Genomic DNA, 24,458 nt, shown 5'->3' on the forward strand with positions numbered 1-24,458 from the left:
TCTGTACAAGTCTACCAGAACATGGAAAATTAAACTTTAATGTACACACAAAGTTACATGAACTTGTTATGGACCATAGTAATGAGATTTAAACGGTTATCAACCCAAACTAATTAACTGGCTTGAGTGGTTTCCAAAAAAAAATGACAGAAAACCTTTCAAACATATCTGGTGATCCATGTGCAAACAAGTTGGGAGCTAGAAAGAACTTTTTGTATAGTTTACCCAAACTTGAAAAATTAAACTTTTATGTACACACGAAGTTACATGTACGTGTTATGGACCATAGTAATTAGATTTAACCAGTTATCAACCCAAACTAATTAACTGGCTTGAGTGGTTTTCAAGAAAAAAAAAACATAAAACCTGTCAACCGTAGTAATTAGATTTAACCAGTTATCAACCTAAACTAATTAACTGGCTTGAGTGATTTTCAAGAAAAAAAAAAAATAAAACCTGTCAAACATATATAGTGATCCATGTGCAAATACGTGAGGAGCTAGGAAAATTAAACTTGTTATGGAAACTTGAAAAATTAAACTTTTATGTACGCATGAAGTTATATGCACTTTTTATGGATCATAATAATTAGATTTAACTGGTTATCAAGCTAAAGTATTTAACTGTCTTCACCGGATGACACAAAATTTGTCAAACATATATGATGACCGATTAATTATATAAGAACAAAAATGTCACAATAATTAATTGGATCCTCGTATATGTTTGACACAAGTTGTATAGAATATTCCGCTTTTACACTATAGTTTATTATTGTAATTTGTATAACTAAGTGATTCTATTATGTTAATGACATAATTAGTAAATAATATTATCTTTTTGTTTTGTGAAATCAATTAATATTGACTTTTCAAATTATTAAATATTATTTAACATTAAAAAATTGAATTGTTAAATATTATTTGAGTATTTAAATTTGACTAATATTCTTTATTGGTAAATATATTAATATCAACTAGTAAACGTATTAATGTTTTTATTTTTTAAATTACCAAATATATTTAATACTAAAATAATTAAATTATTAAATATGTTGAAATATTTAAATTCGACCAATATTCTTTATTTTTTGAAATTCAACTCAAGAATTTCACATTTTAGAATAAATATTTTAAAAATAAAATTTTACCTTCAAAGAAAATTTTAATATTTTTATCCAAATAAAAAATTTTAATTTTAAATGAGAGAATAGGAGGATTTAAAATTTGCTATTCTGAAGTCTTGGTATAAATAACAAATTCTTTAAAATCAAGTACCAATGAAGTAGATAGAAGATCAGCAAAGAAAAATAGTTATTACTATAAACAAAAGGTACATCTTTTATTTTTCAAGAGAAAATAGTGTAATTTTTAAAAGTAAAGGAGAGATAACTATACTTTGAGAATTTCTAAAAAGATGTGAACATTATTTATCCATACGAAAATATACAGCATTTATTCTTTCTAGAATAGAATCTTATTCAACTGAACCAGAATATACACCAGACTAATTCATTGCAAAGATGAAAAAGTAATCCTCAAATTTAGAAGGCTATATCAAATTTCACAGAGAATGAAACTAAAGATTTATTTGCATATAGAAGGCACTATCTATCAGAAGCAGATGGTAGAGAGAACATTTAACATAAGAACAAAGCTGAAATCTTATGTGACAAGCTAAACACAGAAAAAATAAGTCTCCACTTTCTCGTTTTAGTAAACTACTTTTTTCATATTTTTTATTACTTATAAATTTATCATTCTCTATCTGCTATACACAAACTTGCATGCAAATGACATGCAGCAGAAATTATGGCACGCGGCACTCTTCTATGTTCCAAATTTCCTTGGCATATTGAGCGATTGTTCTGTCACTGCTGAACTTTCCACTTCCAGCAGTGCTTAAGATTGACATTTTTAGCCATTTTTTCCTGTCACTGCATGCAAATCATATGAACAAAATCATTTACATGAACAAATGAAAAGTTTCAGGAGAAGTGCAAACACTTTCTACTATTGATTAAAATTTATGAGAAAACATAATAGAAGATTGTGTCTTACCGATACACTTCATCGACTTTTGCCTGAGCATCCATGTAGCTTGGGAAGTCATGACCAAGAAGAAAGTAATCACCACGACCATAACCAGAATTTCCTTCCAAAGATTCAAGCAATGGACTGTAGTCATAGCTTCCAAACACCCCACTCCTGATAAACTTCTTTGCCTCTTCAAATCGAGGATCAGGTTTGAACTACAAATCACAAAAAATGGTGATGTTAATTTCGAGCTTCTTACATGTGTTTTAAAGTTGGATTAGCTTATTTTTGAGAAAAATATTTGTTTGATTTTGCATCCCTTTTGAATAACTGCTCACCAGTCCATTCTCTCTTTCTTTCCTCAGTCGAGGAACATCTTCTGCTGTGGCACCAAAGAGGAAAAAATTCTCCTCACCAATCTCCTCCCTGATTTCCACATTGGCTCCATCTAAAGTGCCTATTATAAGGCACCCATTCAAAGCAAATTTCATGTTGCTTGTGCCACTTGCTTCCATTCCTGCAGTGCTAATATGCTGTGAAAGTTCACTTCCTGGAATTAGCACTTCTGCCACAGACACATTGTAATTTGGGACAAACACAACCTGACAAAAGTTCAAATAGCAGTTAGCTTTTTTTTTCTCCCTAAGAAGTGTATGATATTATATCAAGAATCAAGCAAATACATAATGTTGTACGGATACGATATGTGTATTGGACATGACATATGATACGATATGTGTATTGGATATGATACATGATACGATATGTGTATTGGATATGCCACATATCTGATACGTTTATATTGAAAATAATAAAATACGTATATGTGATTTTTATCGTCTGAATCTAAATTTAAATCATATATATTATACATTGTCAAAATAAAAAATTATAAATTCTAGTCATAAAAAAAATACTACCGTTTTATAAATTAAATACTTCGTTGATTAGTATTAGTAAAGTATCTTAAAATATCCGATGCTTATACATGTCCGATACGGATATGTGATCTAAATTGAAATATCGATGCATCATAGTATGAATGTGGAGATGATAAGTCAAGTAATGATGCATATATAAGATTTTATAAATCTAGGTCCCATTCTGGAGATCTAACTGTTTCCCCATTCCTCTTTTTCAACATTAGGAATGAAAATATACGAAAAATTCACTTAGTATCCTAATTTTTTCTACTTTCAAAAACAAAGGCACTTTATCTAGGAAGTTGCACAAAGTCAAGTTACCTTCAAAAAGCTGTTGACCTCAGGATCACTGTTGACAACAGCACCAACATCATTCACCAGCCTGACAATCCTTATAGCATTTGTATATGTTGCAAATGCCTTTCCTCCAATCATTACAGTACGCGGAGTAGATTTCTTCCGTTCTTCAGGGCTCATTTCCTATCATCATTCAGTTATAAATATAATGACTATCTTCAGCATAGATAATGTATTTTGATAATACTAGGATTTTTTACGTAATAAGTGACTGTATATTTGCATCTCCCAGATGGAAGAAGATGAAATACTATAAACAGTGTTGATGAATTTGCACTAGAAATGGATGTTCCAAAATATTACTGTGCACAGAAAATAAAATGTTAAAATAGAAGCTTGGATATGAGGATAAGGCCGCATGATGTAACTGTGACTCGTTATCAACATCAGTTAAAAGAGGCATAAAAAAGGTAAATTAAAATGATTGGCATTTCAGAAATTTACCCTATCAAACAGTAGGTTGTTTCTCATACCTTTAGCTTCTTGTATCTATAAATCACACCAAGTATGTTAAGTAGCTGCCTCTTGTATTCATGGATACGCTTGACTTGAATGTCAAACAAACTATCCGGGTCAATGCTCTCCCCTGTCACCTGCAAAACATACCGTGCTAAGCGCCGCTTACTAGCCATCTTTGCAGACAGCCATTCTTTCTGCAAGTCTTCATTATCTGCAAACTATGGGAAAAACACCAGGAGTTAGTATACCATCGTAATGGGAATCAATTTGCTGCTGCATAGAAGAAGAATCTGGGTAGTTACCTGTCGAAGACCTGTTAACAAGTCAAGATTGGTTACCCACTTATCAGTTTTTAACCACTTGGTGATTATCCTACTGAGCTCGGGATTGCAAAATTGAATCCATCTCCGAGGTGTAATCCCATTGGTTTTATTTTGGAACTTTGTTGGCCAGATTGAAACATAATTTGCAAACAATTCTGACTTCAATATATCACTGTGTAACTGAGCAACACCATTCACCTACAAGGAGATAGGCACGAAGAGGTATATGGAATTCAGTTAAAATAATTTTACAATCATATGTACCAGGGTAATAGGGAAAAAGAAAATTAGTAACTAAAATATGGAGAGAGGGGCATATACAAGGATACAATATTGATAAAATTGTCACAGAGACTAAAAAATGTCTGTTTGGTATTCCTTACCTTTGACTACATATTTTTATTCATAATTTTGGACACCTTCACTGACCATCTTTAGTTCATACTTCTTAAATTATAATTCTTACCTAGCAATTGTTTTTCTGTTAGATGAATGGTTGGAAATTATGATTGAGGATGGATTGCATTTTAGCAGATTTTTTTTTCTATCAATAATACTATTTTAATAGAGCATATTGTGTTATTAAACAAAAGATTGTTCTCTTTGATTGATCATGATAGCATACAAGATGAATACACTCAGGTTAATGATATCTGCACTATATTTTCACCATTTTCTTCTTTTTATTAATACCTTATTTTCTCAAGGTAATATCTTTCTCCTGTACTATTTTCTCCTAATATGTAGCTTTCTTGCCTTCCTCAGTGGAGTTAGTTAGGAGATACTGTATTATGAGGATATTTTTGGATTGGTCAAGACATTTTCTGCATATATTGTAGTATTCATTCAATTGCATTATCCAAGAGAGCAAAAATTCACTCTTCATAGGTAATATGTTTGCTACTTTCTACAGTAAAAATATGTTTGCTACTTGCTATAGTAACACTACAAGTCTCTGATTTACAATCCTTCCAAATGTTCAGTTTAAACTTTATTCTAATACCACTATTATAACAATAAGTGAGTTTGGAAAAACAATAGATTCATGCATCACAGTATTAAATTGCAGCTGTTCTTGACGTGACAGCCAATAAATCTTCAAGAGAATAATACAGCACGCAGGAAAAATGCTTGCTAGAATAGCACTATAACTGGAATTTGACATAAGTTGTCCAAAAACATTCAGTTCAATGTTTTCTTTCCGAAACCAATATTGGAAAACTTTGGAGGTATATGGTGATAAAAAACAAGCACATGGTAAGATAGATGAAACTCTTCTTTGAGTTCTAAAAAGTACACTTACTGCATGAGAAGAAACCACACACAAATTTGCCATCCGAACTACTGGCTTTTGGGGATTGTCGTCTAAGATGCGCATGTTGGCTAGCTCACTCTCAAGATCCAACCGGGTTGTACTTATCACTGTAGTGAACTGCAAACGTTTCATGGTTTCCACATTAAAATATATCAGTGCAACTTTCATGAAGTCAATCAAGGAGAAACATGGAAGGGGAGCAACTTACTCTCTTGTCTATTTCTTGTATGATTTCCATATGGCGTGGAAGAAGTTTCCACATTACAGGTTGAGACCATTTCTCCAGTGCTTCAGGGAGGACAGTATGGTTGGTGTAAGCAACAGTCCTAGTTAAGATATAGCATCACGTTTTAGCAATAATATATACAGTAATACACTGCAATTGTGAGGGGTGGTGAAATAAAGAGGATGGACAATAAACAATTCTGAACAACAATTTTGTACAATTTATTGACCTTGATGTCACATCCCATGCTTCCTCCCATCCAAGTTCTTCGTCATCCATTAGTAATCGCATCAACTCTGGTATTACAAGTGTTGGGTGAGTATCATTCAACTGAACAGCAACCTTTGTAGGGAACTCTGACCAGTTCCAAGGCCCTTGTCTCCTCGCCTTAAATCGGGATATTATATCCTGTAATTGTACAAAGATAGGAGTGGACAATGGTAACAAAAAGATGTCAAACAAAATTTCCTGGTATTTGGCAAGAATGAATTATGTAAAGATGACCCTAATCGATTCTAATGTGAAAATATCCACGCCATTAAATTTATAAAACATTCTTGTTACATAAAGAAAGTGTTGTCAGCAAAGGTGTTCACTAAGACAAGTCTCAAGAGAAACTAGAACATTTTGTTTGTTACATAATTAACTGAAAGAGGATAGTGAAAATAACTGCTAATTTCTCTTAAAACTCAAAAATGATGACAAACAATGTATACTTTGAATTAAGATAACATCAAATCAACAATACACAGTCACTGACCAACCATCACTGCTGAAAGTTTCAATCCTAGCTTCTTATTATGAATGAACACAAGGAATGATAATACGATACTCTAAGGAACACTTAGCATGAAAAGGAAATTATCAAGTGGATTTGACTTACTTGGAGTGATGCACTGCAGAGAAAGAACTGCTGCTTCAACCGTAGAAGTTTTCCACCTTCTGTGGTATCCCCAGGGTACAAAACTGCACAGATCTACAAAAAACAAATTTTAGGTTAGAATTGCTTCACATAACTTTTTGCTTGCTTCTTTTTTACAGAGGCCAAGGACAACGGGAGGGGATTATGGGGGTTGGGAATACAACTAAAATTCAAAAGGATTGTTATCGGATAATATAATGGCAAGAAATGCTTTGTTCATTTGATTCGTATCACTATAACAGGATCTTTGCAGGTAGAAGCACAACCATTGATCTACTACAAATAATATAGTCACAGACAAGCCACCCACCAATTTTCCCCCTACTTTGTATAGGAACCAACTTATAATCATGTTGAGGACAGCAACCTAGTCACTCTTTAACAGTAATGAAAATTCACAGATGCCAACCTGTTGAGCTCGCGAATGAAGTACTGAAGCTGCATCATGTTGCCCATCATTAAATAAAAATAAATTGAAATCCTCAGCACTTGCTTTTGCCTCCCACAGGCGAAGACTGATGGTGTTCTTGGTTTGGTAACCTGGAATTGGCACATCATAAGCCAGTGCTTGCACAACCTCTCCTCCAACCCATTTTCGTCTGGTATAAACACCAAACTGTAAGTACTTTCATACACTGTATCTGAATATAGCTTGTTTTTACATTTGAATTAAGATTTAAAGAGTAAAAAGAATTATGTTTTAAAATTTTAACCATCATAGATAGTCATTTAACAACCGCCTAAAAATGCTTTTATAAAGTAAATCGGTATATTTACACTTACCTTCCATTAAGGTTAACCTCAACATGACCAAAGAATCTGATGGGGTACAAAATGTCATGCCTCACAACTTCCCAGGGGCTAAACTTCTGTTTGGTTATCATTTGATTTTGCAAATCAGTATCTCATGAAATATGTAATATAGTTCCACAGATTTAAAATGAAGGAGATAAATTAAACCTCAAGCCAGTCCTCTGCAACTTCCTCCTGACCTTCCCTGGTGATTCTCTGCTTAAACAGCCCGTATCTATATCTCAAACCATAACCCCAAGCAGGCAAATTAAGTGTTGCCATTGAATCCAGAAAGCAAGAAGCAAGCCTACCAAGACCACCATTTCCTAGTGCTGCATCCTTCTCCTGCAAAGTTCCAGGTTGAATGATCCAGCAAACAACTTTTATATACCATATAATTAAAATCTATCAATAGATATGAAAGAATGCAGACTTTGGGAAGATGCTTTCATTATGAAAATGAATGTTGAATTTATGAAAACCATTCCATGGTGATTAAAGATATAGGAAGTAGAAATCAGGTAAAACATTTGGGATGAATCTCCTCACAAGTTATACACCAATAACATAATTTGACAATGATAATCTAGCATGCGGCCCTAGAGAAAAATATATTTCATGCATAGATTGTAATTTTTTATTACCTGTTCTGTTATTTCTTCTAGTTCAAGTCCAAATTTGCGCAAAGCATTAGCATATGCATCTTGGATGTTCAGATTTCCAATGGCATTGGTCAAAGCTCGACCTTGAAGGAACTCCATCGATAAGTAGTAAGTTTGCTTGGGATCAACTTTGTGAAAATGAGCGTATGTTTCATTCCATTGCTGAAATAATATCATCAATGTACAACAGCAGCATTAGTACTTTCCAAGTAAACAATTCCACCTAGAACTTAAATCAGTAGTAGGGAGAGAACAAACTATTCACAAAATTCTAAAAACAGTTATTTATTGTCTTAATTTAGTTAACCTTTATTTGTATAATTTGATTCCTTAATTGTTTCCTACGAAATTATTCATAACTTGCCTCTTGCTTACAAATACCAACCAGAACTTATAAATCTGTCCAAATTTCAGATCAATTCAAACTACTGAATTATAAAAAGGTAAGAATGGATCCTCTCCCGTGCACAACCTTATCATGTTAAGATTTGAGATGACCAGATCCATGCTCGTGAAAAGTTTCACTACATCACACATGCACACACGTGTACACGTGTACACAATTCCATATACACTAAAACACTCTGCTTGTTGGCATGACCAATTAATGGTCCTAAATCTTTCTCAGAGAAAAATCTCATTTTATTAGATGTCGATTGCTATTGAGAAATTGAGATACCAACATCTTTAATCATCACTATAACTATAACATGAAAGTGAAACACATTCGTATTTGTAACTGTTTATAAACAAAACACTCTTGACTCACAAATAAACTTTAGACATCGCAATTCCAAGAAGTAGAAGTATACGATCATACCCGAATGAGACGATCACGAACACTCTCAGCAGTGGCGTAGTAAGCTTGTTCCAGCTCAAACTTGAAAGGGGAAAAATGAGGACTGAACTGAGCATGGTAAGTAATATTGGATGCAATCTCATCAGGCTTTTCAGCCAATGGATGTGCCACTGCTGGAATCTTGGCAGAAACTGCAGAAACACCAACCTTGCCACTACCACCATTAGCCTCTACTTTAGCCGCCATTTCTAATCTGTCACCAAAAACAGTTATTTTTCTCACAACCCACTTATCAAATAGTCACAATAATATAAACTTTTATCTACCACCAATCAAATTGATGATAAAAAGAAAGCCCCAAGTAAAAGAACAATTACCTCTTCCAACTTTAATCAATGTAACCTCTCTCTCTCTCCCTCTCAATCTCTATGAATCAAGATTAAGAATTGAAGAAATGTGCAAGTGGAAAAACAAGTGATTAATAAGCAAAAACAAAATCAGGGCGTGGAAGCAAATGGGAAGATATTTCAAGGAGTGTTGTTGCTAAGCCACAGAAGGGAATCACGAGATATGATGCTGAATGATACCATAAGTGAGAGTGAGACCCTTTAAATGGAAAGAGAAGGAGATAGAGAAAGACTTTGGAGTGATTGAATGAGTGAATAAAATGAAGAAAATATCATGCAAGTTTAGATTTTTCTCTTGTCTCCAATTGAATTTGATAGAAAAGTGAGCAGTGAGAGTGAAGGAAGCAATGAGTCACATGGAGTGTGAGAGTGCCTTAGATACTTAGATTTATTTGGCTTTTTGCGTTGGGATAACAAAATGGAGCATTATGGGATGAATGATGAGATAGTTTCGGAACGGTGAGAAGGAAGACACGTGTGAGCTTTGATTGGAAGCGGTCGTAAGGGAAAAGGTTGATGTGTTCTACAAGAGCGGTTGGAACTCACGGAAAAGTAAGAAACGTTGGTGCAAGTTATACGTCTTTCGATCACGTGGCTTCTAATTCTTAGCAGAAAAACAGGAATATCTAAAGGATTTATATTTCAATGTCCGTTTTCTTAGACTAATAAAAAAATTTACTGATTTTATCATAATTCTATGATTCTAGTGATACGTGTTCATAGAACTTTTGATGTCAACCTTTACACATGGAAAATAGAAGTGAAGTGATATCATATGCTAGTTTATTTATGGTAACTCAAGGTAAATTTTAGATAAAATATATTTTACATGCAATAAATATAGTCGTCCTTTTCTTTTTAGTATAATTGTAGAATTAATCAATTTTAATATAATAAAAATGATCTCATTTGGTTTTTAATGGTATCCTAATAATTTAATAAGGACAAATTAATTGGTTACATGCAAAACACGCGTTTGCAATATTTTTAACCACAATACAAAAATATTATTATATTTAATTATTTTTTTTTAAATCGTTGAACCCTTCCCTTACCTATATTATTATTATTTTTTATTTCTTTAACTTTTCAGATACTTTTCAGCTATAATATGCGAGAAAATGAAAAAAACAGAAAAAATTATTTTGAAAAAAATCATTCCGAATTTACAATGTATATGATATTTTATATAAAGTTTTTTTTTCAGAAATTTTATTCCAAAAAACTCTACGTATTTCATATGTTCTAAAAAATTCATTCTAAAAATTTTGTTATGAAAATTTTGAAAAGTTTTGTCAGAAAGATTTTCAATGTAGAAAATCTAAAATTCACTTTTACAAATGACAAAATGATAATTTTAAAATTTAAGGGGATGCAAGAAGGAAAAGGCCTAAATTATTTTAACCTAGTGAATTATTGAGCCTCATGTTACTGTTTTATTTGATATACTATATCACAATGACTTAAATACTAAATCACTTAGGCTGTGCGATCCAAGAATCACTTGTATCAATAAATATTATAATTTGGAGGAGAAACTGGTAGTCAAACGTGCCCAAAATTCAATGTTTAAATACATGAGTTGCACACAACTTTGTACAATTAAGTAAAAGAATATATATATATATATATATATATATATATATATATACTATATTAATGAAACATTAATGATAATAAAGATTCATGCAAGAAACTGTTAAGCACTTCGTGTGTTCAACGACAAGAAACCTTAGTCGATAGATCATAGATTTTCAATCAAACCCTATGCAAGTTTGTTTGAACATTCGGTACTAAAAATACTATACAACATTTTCTCTTCAAGCAAAAAACCGTTACATATTTCCACATGTATGCACCAAAAACATCATCTTCAAAACAGAACATTATGAGATAAAATGAAGGAATCAACATGCTTAAGTTGGTGAAGAGTACTATATGACACGTATTTCGCAAACTCAACCTCAAATTCTCAATGCACTCACGAGATAAAATTTGTATCATCCTAAAATGTTGTAATATAGTGCCACAAAACACAGTCAGTCACCTTAAAATAGATCCAGTGACATCTTCAGTTTGTTTTGTTTCCATCTAGGAAGCTTAGAGAAAGCAGATTTTGGCATTCCAAACTTCTCACGGAACTCTTCATTGGATAAATATACCTATTCATCACAAAATGTAGATTCTAGTCACTTTTCAGAGTATAGAACCAAAGTTCTGTATAAACTTTTATCTTGGTCTTTCGTATTAATCCTCCAAAAGCAAGAAAAAGGTTAAAGATGGTAACAAAACTGATTGAATTAGTTTAGAAAGTACCTCTCTTTTTGTCAAATCAATGCCAGTTACTGGATTAGCAGAAACTACTCTCAGGCGTTCGTAGGGGTGTGTAGGCAAATTCTCACCATCCAAATTTCTATCCTTTTGAGTGAAACTTGCAGAGTCATTAGATGAGCTTAGTTCTGTTGCTGGAGACTCAGCCTGTGGCGTTGGTTTTTCTAGGAAAAGAAAAACAAAATGATAAAAAATAACAAGTAAAGGATGAAAAAGAATCACCTTAGTCAATACTTCATAACTCAATTGAATTTGATACCACTAATGATTCTTTACAAAACACCTGAGAATAATTACTTGTTGGAGATTTCATGCTGACTAGAGATAAAATAATTTTATAATATATAAGTAAGTGCGGTTGAAAATTCAAGTGTGAATTTAAGTCTCATATTAAGTAAAAATGAGAAAATTAAGCATCATATAACGATGAAGACCCATAAATCCATTGCCTTAAGGTTTTGGGTTAAGAGTGGTATCAATCCCTTATGAGTGGATTGGACTCATGTCTCATTGGTACTTTATCTCCCTGATGATCCTCTCTCGAAAGACCCAACAAGTGCAAACCGCACCTTAGAAGCCAGCCAGTTGAGTTAGACTTAAACTTCACTTCTTAACATGGTATCAAAGTCGTGGATTAAAGTTTATTCTAGCGAAATTTGTTGTCCTGGTTTTGTAAGGTTGAGTTAGGCTTAAACTTCATTTTTTAACATGGCATCAGAGCCATAGGTTGCATAAGACTTCAAGTCAACTTCTTAACATTACTATTTATTAAGATGTACATATTAAAATAACTATTTTAAAATTCTTACAAAGAAGAATCTCTTTATCAATAGATACAGATATATATATATATATATATATATATATATATATATATATATATATATATATATATATATATATATATATATATATATATATATATATATACAACTTTGGAGTAGATAGCTCCAAAGAGAACTAACTCATTCACATATAGACTAACTGTTCAATTAAACAATTTCACATCAGAAATTGATGAGAAGGATTGTTATTACCAGCACTGTCATTGGTAGGAGAGCCTTCAAAGAGCTTCTTGACAACAGGAGTGGAGCTAGAAAGAAGCCTATCACCTGCACGGCTAGGTAAAGGGGAACTACTTCTTCCACGCCCATTGGAGAAAGCAGAAAAGCTTCTGTGACCATTAGGAGTAGAGTCCCTGGAGGTTGCTTTTAATGGGGTTCTAATATGTCCCTGGATAATGTGGAAAACATTACGAAGACAAAAGCAATGATCAAAAGCTGAAAACCTTCTAAAATTGATGTTATTAAATGCAGTCACCTACTTCTACACTTTTTGCTTTTCCTTTCAGAATTGCAAGCTTTCTCTCAAATGAGTTGCCAACAATCTGCAACAATTCACTCAGAACAATTGATAAGATTGGTAACAATATAATGTAAAACACCAAAAAGGTGTCCCATTCAAACACCAGATAAAAACACTAACTGTTTGCATATGCAAAGAGACAACTTCTGGATTCAAACTCATGACCAAGGTCAATGGCAAAATATTGAATTGTATATGAAAAATATTTCTATGTATATCCACACCAGTATATATAAAAAAATCTTGCAGGGAGTTCAGAAATCGATCTTTAATTCTAGGAAAGTGGGGGCAAGGGATCGCATCAAGTCTCCACTATACCAATGAGCACTTCTTAAAATTAGTCATTATAGTATGATGATCGATAGTTATGATTTTGAAGGGAGAACACTTACATTTTCTTTTGAGTGATCCCATGAAAAGAAACAGGTGAAAAATGGTGGCTCATAACCTTCTGTTACAATATAAATAGGGATGTCCAGGGATAGGCCTTCAGCAAGGATATCCATTTCCAGAAATTTCTGCTCATAACAGTTTCCAATGTAAGATAAACATATTGCAGCAAAGAGTAAGCCTATATTACATTAAAACTGCAGACTTTGATCTCATGATTCATTTTATGGTCAAATAAGAATTAGTTCCTAGAACGAGACTGTCAAATAGTTAGTGAATAATGAAGAATGGAGAAACAACTACCAAACTTGCCTCTTTATGAATTAGATGCATAAACAATAACTTCCTTGTATAGTATATTAGATGCATAAACTTCCTTGTATAAGCAAAGTAATAATAACATAGATGTTAATGGTGGGAATTCAAAATGTGAGTGGCAATGTGAAGAAGACCATATATACGTGAAATAAAAAACTGATTTAATTGCACGCATTACAATTAGAGTAAAAGCATAGTAAGTAGGTACCTGGCCAAGATTAAGAGCTTCTTGTTTTGATTTGACAGCCGAATGCAAGCCAACCCAAACATAAATCTCTCTTTGACAATCAAGCAACAAAACATCTTCGGTAATTAAATCATCCTGTGTATAATTGTATATCTCTTTCACCTGAAATATTATATGAAGGTTACAATTAATGACGTTAAAATAATACATTATATATGTGTGTATGTGAGCAAAAGAAAAGTTAACAAAAAAAAGGCCACAGTATAAAGTTCATAGAACTAATGAGAAAAAAAAGCTCTAATTCTGGTTGATGTTATAGGCATTTCAATCTCAGTGCTGGTAATCTAAATGCTTATTAGAAATGCTACTTATGGTGGTTCTTATCTCAGTCTTCATCAGAAATATTATTCTGTTATTGAGTTAATAGAATAATGTATTAGTTATTACAGGTCACAAGAACAGTTTCAAATTGTAGAAGTAGCATACCTTGAAGTCTCCTCCTGAGTTGAAATTCCAAGAAATCAGCGTGAGAAACAGAACCATCAATTAGACATGCTTTCCCTGTCATTTCACCCAGGATAGTTCTAAACCAAGTGAGATCTAGATTACTCTTCTTAAGAAGGTGTTTTTCTTACCTTTTGTTATTTTTAATGCAAACAAATGTGGATCATCTATGAATCCTTGAATTTCTTTGCCTTTTGGATACTCTGCCTTTCCACCAAGAGCTTCCCAGAAAACATCAGGTTCATTCCCTTCCCTCACAGACACAGGTAGCCATTTTGTCTGCAGGTTTGCATCAAGAAATAGTGAGTCAACACTATATATAACAAGAACTATATTGTCTTGTAGTTTAATATAAATTCAAATGAAAAACTCGTTGCTAAATGTTTCCTTTCAGTGACTTTCATCTAAAAAAAATATTCCAGCACCAAATATCAATTGCAATGACGTACATTAAGTAGCTCCACCAGTCTATCAAGAAGATTATGGTCTCTAGCAGAAGACAGACTCCCAATCCAAGTATAGATAGATCCTTCATTTTGCAGAATGTAGCAATAGGATGAATTCAGGGAGGTTGAAGCCTATAACAATTTTAGTACATAGTCAATACATACTGACAAATAATACAATTTTTATACATAAAAAAATGCAAACAAAACATGCATTGAAGTCAACCACCATTTTGTGTAGAACAGACAAAAACCAAAATATAAATAACACCCAATAGACCAACAGTAACAGAAAACAATAGATTGGACTTCAGAATTTCTTATTTTAGTCCGTAGTCAATAAGAAAATGATATTGGAATAGTTAGTGCTGAAAAATAACTGGTAACTAGAAACAACTGATGCAATTTAGAAAAAAGAAAGAAACCAATAGCTTTGCTCAAAGCCTTTGTGTACACTTTGGTGATTAGAGAAAAGATATAATAAAAATAAAAAAAGGATTCCACTAAAGTCAAATTAATAGAAACTTACTTGATCAACTTGGATGGCCTGCATATTATCTAGACTTGTACCTTGTACTCGAAACAAAGCAACCAGGTTTTCATTGTAAGTTTCATCCACCAAACCTTTTTCTTCTATGAAGTTTCTATACCCTGAACTGTTTCCCCCCTTACAAGAACAAAAATGAAGAATTTGGAGCATGTGACTTTTTTAATACTAAACACAACTTCAAAATCCAATCTGGAACACATACCTTGAATATGACTAGTCTGTGAAGTATTGAGAAAAACTGAGCTGGTTCTTTACCCTCATGGATTTGAGCCTGAACAGACATGTGATGTAAATTGAATATATTAGGCAGAGCAATTGCAGGAGACTTATGTCTTTTACACGAATGTGCTAAATATGCAGAATGTAGCAATAAGAAGCTAGCACCTATTGTGAAGATAAAAATTGTACACATATTTCCCAAAACTATAATTTCATTATTCGATCAACCCATTGTAAGAGTTGGCAAAGGAAGAGCAGCACTAACCATAACTGGATTAGTTCTGATTGAATCAGCCATAGTACTCATGTGGGAAATGACAGCTGTTTTATCCTCCTGCAGGCCAAAATCATAGAACAAAAGCGCAATTTGGGTTAGGATTATTGACAACAACCAAGCCTATTTCAAAAGATGAGATGAAAAGTTTATCATTGTTACAGAAGTTGAAGAGCTGAGTACTAAATGGAAGACATATTGGGTATTTTAGACACGTTAAAAAAACTACCTAATGGAAGACAGAAAACCTTGACTAGTGCCTACCATTACACTTTTGGAGCCAACCCAAGCATAAAATAGTGTCTCATCTCTTCCATTTCCTGGAAATGTATACTGTACAATATAGCAATCTCCACTGTAAAGCTTTGTCAGTTCAGTAACTGAAAGAAGAGACAATTCATCACCATCCACCCGCCAAACCTGAAATTGCAGTATTCAGAACGGACAACACAGGAAAAAGAAAATATGATCACTGGAAACGGAGAAAAATATAAGTTTTGAGCAAGAAGATACTTTTATTGTGCCACTGCAATCTATAGATGGTTCGTTGTCTTCTTCAGGAAGTTCTTTCACCTCATAACCCTGGTGCTTGAATATGGCTGAGGCAGAAAAAACAAACTTCAAGAAAAGAACAATAGAGTACACACTAATGGTAAACTTCTTAAACACGAGAAATGTGTATAAGATACTAAACCTGCCACTTTTTCTTTGCCTTCCTCATAAAGCCTAAGCTCCACTGTTTTAGGCCAATTAGTAAAGTATGACCGAAAGATGGTACTTTCCAATCCTTCTGACAAAAATGTCAAATGAGTCTTGCTTGATCTGCCTTCATTTCTGACAAAATCCTAGTAAAATGGAGATAATAGTGAGCATAGGTAATGCCTTCAATGCAATGCTTATGGAAAAGCACAATTGACAACATGAATTAATGTAAATCAACTGTCCTACCATTACAGCTACAAAGAATTATTAGGTGGGGTTTATGATTAAAAATTATAAATAATTTTGCCTCCAGGGAAAATACAATAAAAGTAATTGTGAATGAAGAAAACTATCCCAGAATGTATATTTCTTTAGTAAGATAAGTTTCAGAACAAAGGTGAACATCAAGTGAGTGAAAGTTTGACATCAATAAACCAAGCCTAACTCCTTTTTGACTATAAGATAATGGTAAAACATAGAGACTGGAAAGCAGGGATATTCACAGTTTCCATGAAATAAACTAAACTCAGAAGAGAGTCTTACTTCTATAGCTCTGGTGGCTGTTCTTCTTTCAGTCAATAAAGTCTGCTTTCCCATCCAGACAAAAATCTCACTATCACAGTCCAACATATAACACTTATCTGTCTCAAGCATTTCTTTGCTGAATACATTGGTTCCAGTCTCACAAAGTTTTCCCTGTAAATTTATCCTGTTAAAATGTGAAAAAGAAACCCCTCTTTAGCAAAGAGTGACAAATTTCTTGAAGTTAACCAACTAATAAAGTAATTTAGGTTAGACAATAAACTTTGATGCCCTTAATTGAATAAGTTAATTAAACTTATGCCATATTTTACATAGAAATAATCTTTGACAAGTATGGTTCGGCAAAACTTGCCCTAATGCATGCACACACACATTATGCAAATAGTTGTATAAACCTCACCAAAATAGCTTTAGAGGAGGAGCCTCAGATTCCTGAACAGGAGGCTGTTCTCGAGGTATAGGAGCGTAACCACCAAATAAACTCCAGAATTCACCCACATCGGAATCACCAACAAATTTTCCATCCTCTACAGCAAATAGTAAAATTATGATTGCAACATCTTTCCCTCAGAAACCGGGAATAAGCATTAAAAAAGTTGTGTAACCTATTGTTGCTACTTCGCATTTTCCACCATGCTTATTCTCCTTGATATACTGAACAACCTCCAAAGCTTTAGCTCTTTCTTGAATGGTAGAGTTGCACCCACTGAAGAGGAAGATTTTTAAGGCCGTATCAAGGATGAACACATCTTCATGATTCAACGATGTCCTTATGAAAGGCACCTAATGAATATATATATATATATATATATATATATATATATATATATATATATATAAGGGCGTTAGATACAGGCTATACTAACATAATAAATCAAACAATGGAAAGTCTGTAAGCAAGAAAAGAAAATGAAACTGGGAGCTATGCTGTCTGAAACTAACATGTATAACCCCAACAGGGATCATCATTGATATTATCTCATCTAAAGTTATTAATCATTGTTTAATACGGTATTATGTGGAGACACAATAAGGTATTGTCCATAACTAAAATTTTCAATGAGAGGAAAATAGGCAGAGGAGGTGATTCACATTAACAGACAACAGAAGCAGTTAATTATCAAATTTCAGAAACAACTCACTTCCTTCACATGAACAACATAATCTCCCCTGCAAGTATACAGGTGGACTTGATATTCACCATTCAAACTCCCCTGTTTTGAAGTAAACACTCCTTCAATGGGTATAAGACAAGGCCTGAAGTATGATAGAAACTTCTGCGATTCTTGGCCTTGAATTTCCCTGTATTGAACACTGCACGATCCTAATGCTGCATCCAGCTCAAGTGCCTTTTCTGATGCCAAGCTTGAATCTACCTGTCAAAACTTTATTGACTGTGAAACAATGCTGATCATGCTATTTATTCACAGTTAGCAATGCAACATTCATGCATACTTAAAAATTACGTTCAGTGTTTAATGTATTAAAATCAAATGTTGTGAATAGATATTTGTTACAATATATCCATTACCTTCTTTGATCTATTTAACCAGATATAAATCACCAAGCAAATTTTTGATAAACAAATACAAACCCATAGTCTTTATTTTGCCGTTGGATAAACAGAAATTACACCTAAAGCAAGTTTTATTGAGGAAATCTTGGTACCGTAAATTAGACAGTACAGTTTCACATTACCTAAATGGGATAAAATCATAAAAAACATGTCTATACAGTAAACATGATGAGAAAGATGACAATAAATGTTATAGGAAAATGGAGGACCACACCATCATGTGAGTAAAAATTACAAGGAACTATTTGAGGGAGAAAAAAACTAAGGAGCCTAAAAATATTTGCCTGCCGAAAAATAACAGTAACATTATCACTACAAGCAAGACAACTAGAAAAGAAAGGATATAAACCTTCTTTGCTTCACTTCCTAGCCAATAATGTATGTCATAATGAGGAGTGCCAATTTTCGGAAAGACGGCCTGTTTCCACAAACACATAAAAAGGTCTGCATCAAATTTATGTAGAGTTTAAATTAAGGTTATGCTCATACTGAAGGGAATTGTTAAGATATCATTATGGCAAAGGTGGCTCCAAAATTAATGGGTTCAATTTCAAAAGGGGATAGCAAAACTCAAATAGAGATGATGAAGACAATCTTTGAAAATTTGGATTTAGATGAGATATAGGCAGCAAATTCTTCATGCATTCAAAAGGATCGATGGGGAAATAAAGTGAGCATTATCTTACATTCAAGACTAAGTATGCACTTCCGGTATAGAATTTTCCATGACTTGACTTTGATACTGAAACCAGCCGCTGATTCTCAATACACCAAATTTCTAAGCCTCTAAGAACATTAAGCTAAGCTAAGTATAAAACAAAGAACTGTGATACATTTAAAAATAAAATTTATAGTTGAAACACAAATCTGCAAAAACTTGCATAAAAGTCAAGAGATTAGCATCCAGGTCAAGAGTTTTATGTGCTTACCAACTATTTTTAAAATGTAGCATGATTACAATGCAAGAATCTATTCTCCTATCTTTTTATTTCATTTTTTCTCCATAATCAATAAGTCATTCACCAGTGCCTTTGCAATTGACATGGCTAATGCCAGTTAAAATCAGCTATGTTCTGGCGGCTTTGTCATCAGAAATTAATACCAATTCTATTTTCTCTGGCATGAAAAAAAAAACTGAACAAAAATAAACTAACTACTGCCTGTTCTACAGAGTAGCACAAATTATAGAACAATTGAAAAGAAAATGGTTGTAAGGATACGGGTTTGCTCCTGCTGTTTGGAATGCAGAGTCCATTTCTTTAGTGACAATAGGCATTGAGTCTGTGGCTCTAATACTCCAGCCAAATGATCCCACACTAGATTATTCTGCAATCCAAGATTTAAACTACGTTAGTCCTTAGATCCTGAGATATATATGGAATTTGAATTTTCTGCTAGGTATTTCTGTGTTGTTCTTCTGTTGTGCTTTCAAAATGCTTTGATGGTCACTGATTTTCAAGTTTTAAAATATATTAAAAACATTTGTATGGTACCAACATAGTGTATTTTTAATGCTCAACAGAAAACAGCACCAGAAAAAGTCACTAGAGAATCTTGACTCATATACAAGTTAACAATGGGATTGCTCTTTCCATATACAAGTTAACAATGGGATTGCTCTTTCCAGAGCATATATTAATACTTATCTAGTAAGGTTTAAGGTGGCAACACATTAATGATTTATATTATAACCGTGCATCTATAATCCAGAAACACTGCTATAATAAACAAATAATCAAGCAAAGACATACTACCATTGTGCAATTAATTTAAAACAGCTAAGGTTTCATTTAACTTATGCCAATGTCAGTCACATGACTACTAATTTAAGAATTTAATTCTATTAAATAAATAAACCAATGAATGACAGCTGTTATCAGTAAATCTAGTATCTTCTTTATGTAATTACAGCAAAAAACAAATCACACAAAGTTCTAATTATTTTGGTTATGAAACATTCAAAAGGAAAATGTGTATCACACTTTAAAAGCATTCATATTTTGTTTCTGCATCGCCTGTTAGATTTAAAGTATGTAATTTTTCTGCTCAAGTAACAATGATGAAGATAAATAAATAAAATTTCCACCAAGACACCAATAATTTAAAGAAAATAATCTTTCAGGTAATCAACTTGATAACTTAGGAAAGTCTAAAATAGCAAGAAATCTAAACTAAATACTAAACCAAAACGCAGCAGAAAATATTTGATGAAACTAACCCAACACATAACTCCCAAAATCAACACAACTATCAGGCTGCGCCGAAACGAATCTATATCAGTCAATACCCAGAACCGATCCTACCCAAAAGTCAAAAGGCAATAACAATGCAAGAAAAGGGGATTGATAAAAGATGATCTACAGCAAACAAGTACAAAGCTTGAACAAATTCAAAGAGCAACCAAGAACCAACCATAAAGGTCGTTCATTCCTTGGGCAAAACAAAGTCAAAAGACGATAACAATGCTAAAAAGGGAGAGAAAAAAGATGATCCACTGCAATCAAACACAAAGCATGAACATTCAAAGAGCAGACAAGACTAATTTGACCAGCAGGGTAGATCATCATAGTCCACACACACCTCTATTCAACAGCAGATTCAGGAGCTACCACCATGTGATGGTGATGGTTGAACAGACAGGGAAAGAACAAAACTTGGATATTCCCATTTGAAAAGCCTTGGCCGAAGACAAACAAAATGAAAGCTTTATATTGGAGGGCAAAATGACATTGGAATGATGAAAACAGCGTTTGGTGGAGAAAGAGACTTGAGATAAAGCAAAACCAAAACAAAAAATTGAAAAGCATGGTTATCTTTACCGTCCAGCTTGTATGTGGGTCCCACAAGAATGGCTTTCTAGTTGTGCACTTTGCAGTGTGGTTGATGGAAAGAGGGTGATGATGATGAAGTGTGATGTGGTGTGGTGTCTGTTTTACGCCTTGCGGTGTTACCATAGACACTGAGAAAACATTGCAACATAGAAAGAGATTTCTAACTCAAATGTGACTTTCAACACTATCTTTAATGTTCTGACATACCTCTCTGACATAGGATGGTATATATACATATACAACATATATATCTTCGGTGTCTTTGTCTCTTTGTTTGTATAACAGTTTATCTTTTTCTTCTTATATGTATTATTAATAGACAGTTCTCGTGATAGGATAATAAATAAAAGATATTTTTTATTGTCTTATTTATGTTTTAGATTTTGTTTTATCCTTTTAGATTTAAAATGAATTACTTTGATAGTGGTTCTCTTTAAACCAAATCAGTCTTTTCACCGATTTTTGACAGAAACAGTGACAGTTTGTTTTAACTGATATGAGTTATCATGTTAGTAGAAGTATTAAATTGGTCTAATAGATTGTTTCCATATTTTAAAATCAAATTTTAAATGATTAAAATGAAAGTTGAAATGTTAAAAGATATTAAAATGATTTTGATTAATAAAATAAAAAGGTGCATTTTTAGTTTGAGTCAAACTTGAAGAGGTATAGTATAGGCTAGAGTATTTGATTTGTTTGACTTTTTTTTATTAATGAATTTGTTCTTTAAATGTTAAAAGATGGGCAGATTTACTTTTTCTATTTTTCAAATGGGTGATTAATTTTTCATATTTTTAAAGTGTGAGTATTAAATCTGTGGATATTAAAGAATAAAGACTTTAATTAGTTTAATTGAAAATAACTTTTTTTCAAAAAAATTCTAAATATTTTGATAGAATTACTTTATTTGAACAACAAATGAACCAACTTGAACAGAGAAGGAGTAAATGTTTATTAATAACAGTATTAAAATTCTTAACTAAATTTAAGATACTATAAAAAAATTTGTCATTGTCATGCCGTTGAACTATACAAATTGTATTGAATTAGTATAAAAAACTAAATAACAGTTTATATTTTAAAACTCACAGTTAAGTTGGTAGGTTTATAAGTTGTTTGTAATTAATTCATCGATTTAGTCAATAAATCGGAAAGTTGGATATTTATTTAAAAATAAATAGAAAGCACTTCAAAGATCTCTTTAATCTTTTTTTTTTCTTTGGATTATTTTGCTTATTACATTGGTCAAACAATGTAATTAATTGTGTGTCTAGAAATTGGATGAAGTGTTTAAAAAGGAAAAAGTAAATTTTCTTTAGAATTCTTTTTAACTATACATTGTTAATTAGATATGTTATTACATGACATTCAATAATTTATTAATTTTAAAAGAAAAATGCAATTAACTAAAATTCAGGAATTTTAAATTCTATTTAAGAATTAAGATTTAAGAAACAAGTATAGAAAGGATCGAAAGTAGGAAAAAACAATGTTGGGGTTAATTTATTATATTTTGCTAATGACACACTTTTTGTTTGTGAAGCAAATCTTCAAAATATTTTGTCAACAAAGAGTATTTTAGATGCTTTGAAATGGATTCAGGCCTTAAGGTAAACTTTCATAAAAGTAAGATAAAGTAAGATTGAAGTCTTAGGTGTAGACAAAAATGTTATACAAAAATACTATGAGGTTTTAAATTGCAATATTATGAAAGTGTAATTTAAGTATTTAGGCCTGCTTGTGGGGGAATCTTAAAAAGCAGTTCTTTTGACAACCTGTCGTTAGTAAAATTAAAAACAAGTGATCAAGTTGGAAGGACAAGTTCTTAACATTTGCAGGACGAATTTGTCTCATAAAATCTGTCATTATCACCCTACTTTTATACTATTTCTCCTTCTATAGAGCACCAATTTGTGTATGCAAGACAATCATAAAACAACAAAGAAATTTTCTCTAGAAATGGGGTTCAGAGGGCAGAAGAATAGCCTCGGTAAAATGGGATAACTTATGCAAACCTAAAGAATAGGGAGGGTTATGAATAAAAGACATTAGATTGTTCAACAAAGCCTTATTAGCTAAGTGGAAATGGAGATTAAGTGCGGATGAACAAGGATTATGGAAAGACATATTAGAAAATATGGATCTTGAAGAAATTTAAATGGAAATTTCAAAAAACAATATGCGTCTTTGTGGTGGAAAGATTTAAGTGAAGTAAGTGGTGAAGGTCAGAGGAAGATGATTTGATCAAAATATTGAGTGGAAAGTTAGATCAGGGACTAAGATCAAGTTTTGGGAGGACACGTGGGTAGGATATATCCCATTAAATGTTAGATTCCCTAGGCTATATGCTAACTCTCATAATAGAGAATAAACATTAGTTGAGTTAGAGAGTTGGATTAGTAACAATTGGGATTGGAAACTGAGTTGGAGGAGAGAACTGTTTGAATGGAAAAAACCCCAACTAATGGAATTCATGCATATATTAACACACAACTCATTACACATAGAAGGTGATGATACATGGGTTTGGAAAGATGTGGAAGGGGAGAAGTATACAGTAAAATCTGCTTATACAAAATTGCATAACACATTTATTGGGGAACATTCTGATATGTTCAAGTTATTTTGGAGTATAAGAGCCCTCCCATCTGCACAATATTTTGCTTGAAGGACAATCTTAAATAGGGTGGCAACAGAGGATAATCTTAGAAGGAGAGGAACAACATTACAAGACACCTTATGCGCGTTATGTGGGTTAGAAACTGTAAGCCACTTATTTTTTACATGTAACATTGCCAACAAGATATGGAATATGTGCAATAGATGGGTAGGTGTAAGCACTACACACCATAATCAATCGTGTGTTCATTTCCAAAAATTTTTCATGTTGCATTTTAACAACAAGAGGAACAATCTATGAAAGGGATTATGGATTTCTGTCATATGTAACATTTGGAGTCATAGGAATAGAGTTGTTTTTAGGCAAGGAAAAGTTGATTGA

At 32.7% G+C, this 24,458-nt stretch overlaps 2 protein-coding genes across 5 annotated transcripts; both read right to left on the reverse strand.

Annotated features, from left to right (window-relative positions):
• Nucleotides 1-1,514: 1,514 nt before the first annotated feature.
• Nucleotides 1,515-9,603, reverse strand: LOC114187873 (alpha-glucan phosphorylase, H isozyme). The gene is made up of 16 exons (XM_028076259.1): nucleotides 9,192-9,603; nucleotides 8,836-9,067; nucleotides 7,998-8,177; nucleotides 7,522-7,698; nucleotides 7,345-7,430; nucleotides 6,971-7,160; nucleotides 6,523-6,615; nucleotides 5,869-6,047; nucleotides 5,622-5,739; nucleotides 5,402-5,530; nucleotides 4,078-4,296; nucleotides 3,790-3,993; nucleotides 3,281-3,439; nucleotides 2,375-2,638; nucleotides 2,061-2,251; nucleotides 1,515-1,936 (listed from the first exon to the last, which is right to left on the reverse strand). Exons 2-16 carry the CDS (start codon nucleotides 9,058-9,060, stop codon nucleotides 1,810-1,812), a joined length of 2,541 nt encoding a protein of 846 aa, XP_027932060.1. The 5' UTR covers nucleotides 9,061-9,067; nucleotides 9,192-9,603; the 3' UTR covers nucleotides 1,515-1,809.
• A 1,331-nt stretch (nucleotides 9,604-10,934) lies between these two features.
• Nucleotides 10,935-21,650, reverse strand: LOC114187872 (villin-1). 4 transcript variants are annotated; one of them, XM_028076256.1, is made up of 24 exons: nucleotides 21,446-21,624; nucleotides 21,207-21,303; nucleotides 19,847-19,952; nucleotides 19,313-19,412; nucleotides 18,976-19,044; nucleotides 18,193-18,426; nucleotides 17,656-17,833; nucleotides 17,451-17,577; nucleotides 17,051-17,216; nucleotides 16,500-16,650; nucleotides 16,319-16,404; nucleotides 16,070-16,225; nucleotides 15,797-15,865; nucleotides 15,515-15,583; nucleotides 15,292-15,429; nucleotides 14,766-14,894; nucleotides 14,448-14,595; nucleotides 14,299-14,312; nucleotides 13,834-13,974; nucleotides 13,310-13,435; nucleotides 12,877-12,939; nucleotides 12,590-12,785; nucleotides 11,538-11,716; nucleotides 10,935-11,383 (listed from the first exon to the last, which is right to left on the reverse strand). In XM_028076256.1, exons 3-24 carry the CDS (start codon nucleotides 19,900-19,902, stop codon nucleotides 11,270-11,272), a joined length of 2,709 nt encoding a protein of 902 aa, XP_027932057.1. In that variant the 5' UTR covers nucleotides 19,903-19,952; nucleotides 21,207-21,303; nucleotides 21,446-21,624; the 3' UTR covers nucleotides 10,935-11,269. The 4 variants fall into 4 exon arrangements, with proteins under 4 accessions (XP_027932057.1, XP_027932058.1, XP_027932056.1 ...); XM_028076257.1 differs by lacking the exon at nucleotides 21,207-21,303 and having other exon boundaries at nucleotides 21,446-21,650; XM_028076255.1 differs by lacking the exon at nucleotides 21,446-21,624 and having other exon boundaries at nucleotides 21,207-21,396.
• Between the last annotated feature and the right edge of the window lie 2,808 nt (nucleotides 21,651-24,458).

The sequence above is a fragment of the Vigna unguiculata genome, chromosome 6, assembly GCF_004118075.2.
Source record: "Vigna unguiculata cultivar IT97K-499-35 chromosome 6, ASM411807v1, whole genome shotgun sequence".
In the NCBI taxonomy this organism is placed as follows: Eukaryota; Viridiplantae; Streptophyta; class Magnoliopsida; order Fabales; family Fabaceae; genus Vigna; species Vigna unguiculata.

Coding starts and splice junctions, on each gene's coding strand:
- LOC114187873 (XM_028076259.1), bottom strand. CDS start 9,060: ATGGCGGCTAAAGTAGAGGCTAATGGTGGTAGTGGCAAGGTTGGTGTT. Junction 7,161..7,344: donor GAGGTTAACCTTAATGGAAG/GTAAGTGTAAAT, acceptor TGTTTATACCAG/ACGAAAATGGGTTGGAGGAG. Junction 6,048..6,522: donor TCTGCAGTGCATCACTCCAA/GTAAGTCAAATC, acceptor GTACAATTACAG/GATATAATATCCCGATTTAA.
- LOC114187872 (XM_028076257.1), bottom strand. CDS start 19,902: ATGCCTATTGTCACTAAAGAAATGGACTCTGCATTCCAAACAGCAGGA. Junction 14,596..14,765: donor GACTGGTGGAGCTACTTAAT/GTACGTCATTGC, acceptor GCAAACCTGCAG/ACAAAATGGCTACCTGTGTC. Junction 11,717..12,589: donor TCCTACCAATGACAGTGCTG/GTAATAACAATC, acceptor TTCTTTTCCTAG/AAAAACCAACGCCACAGGCT.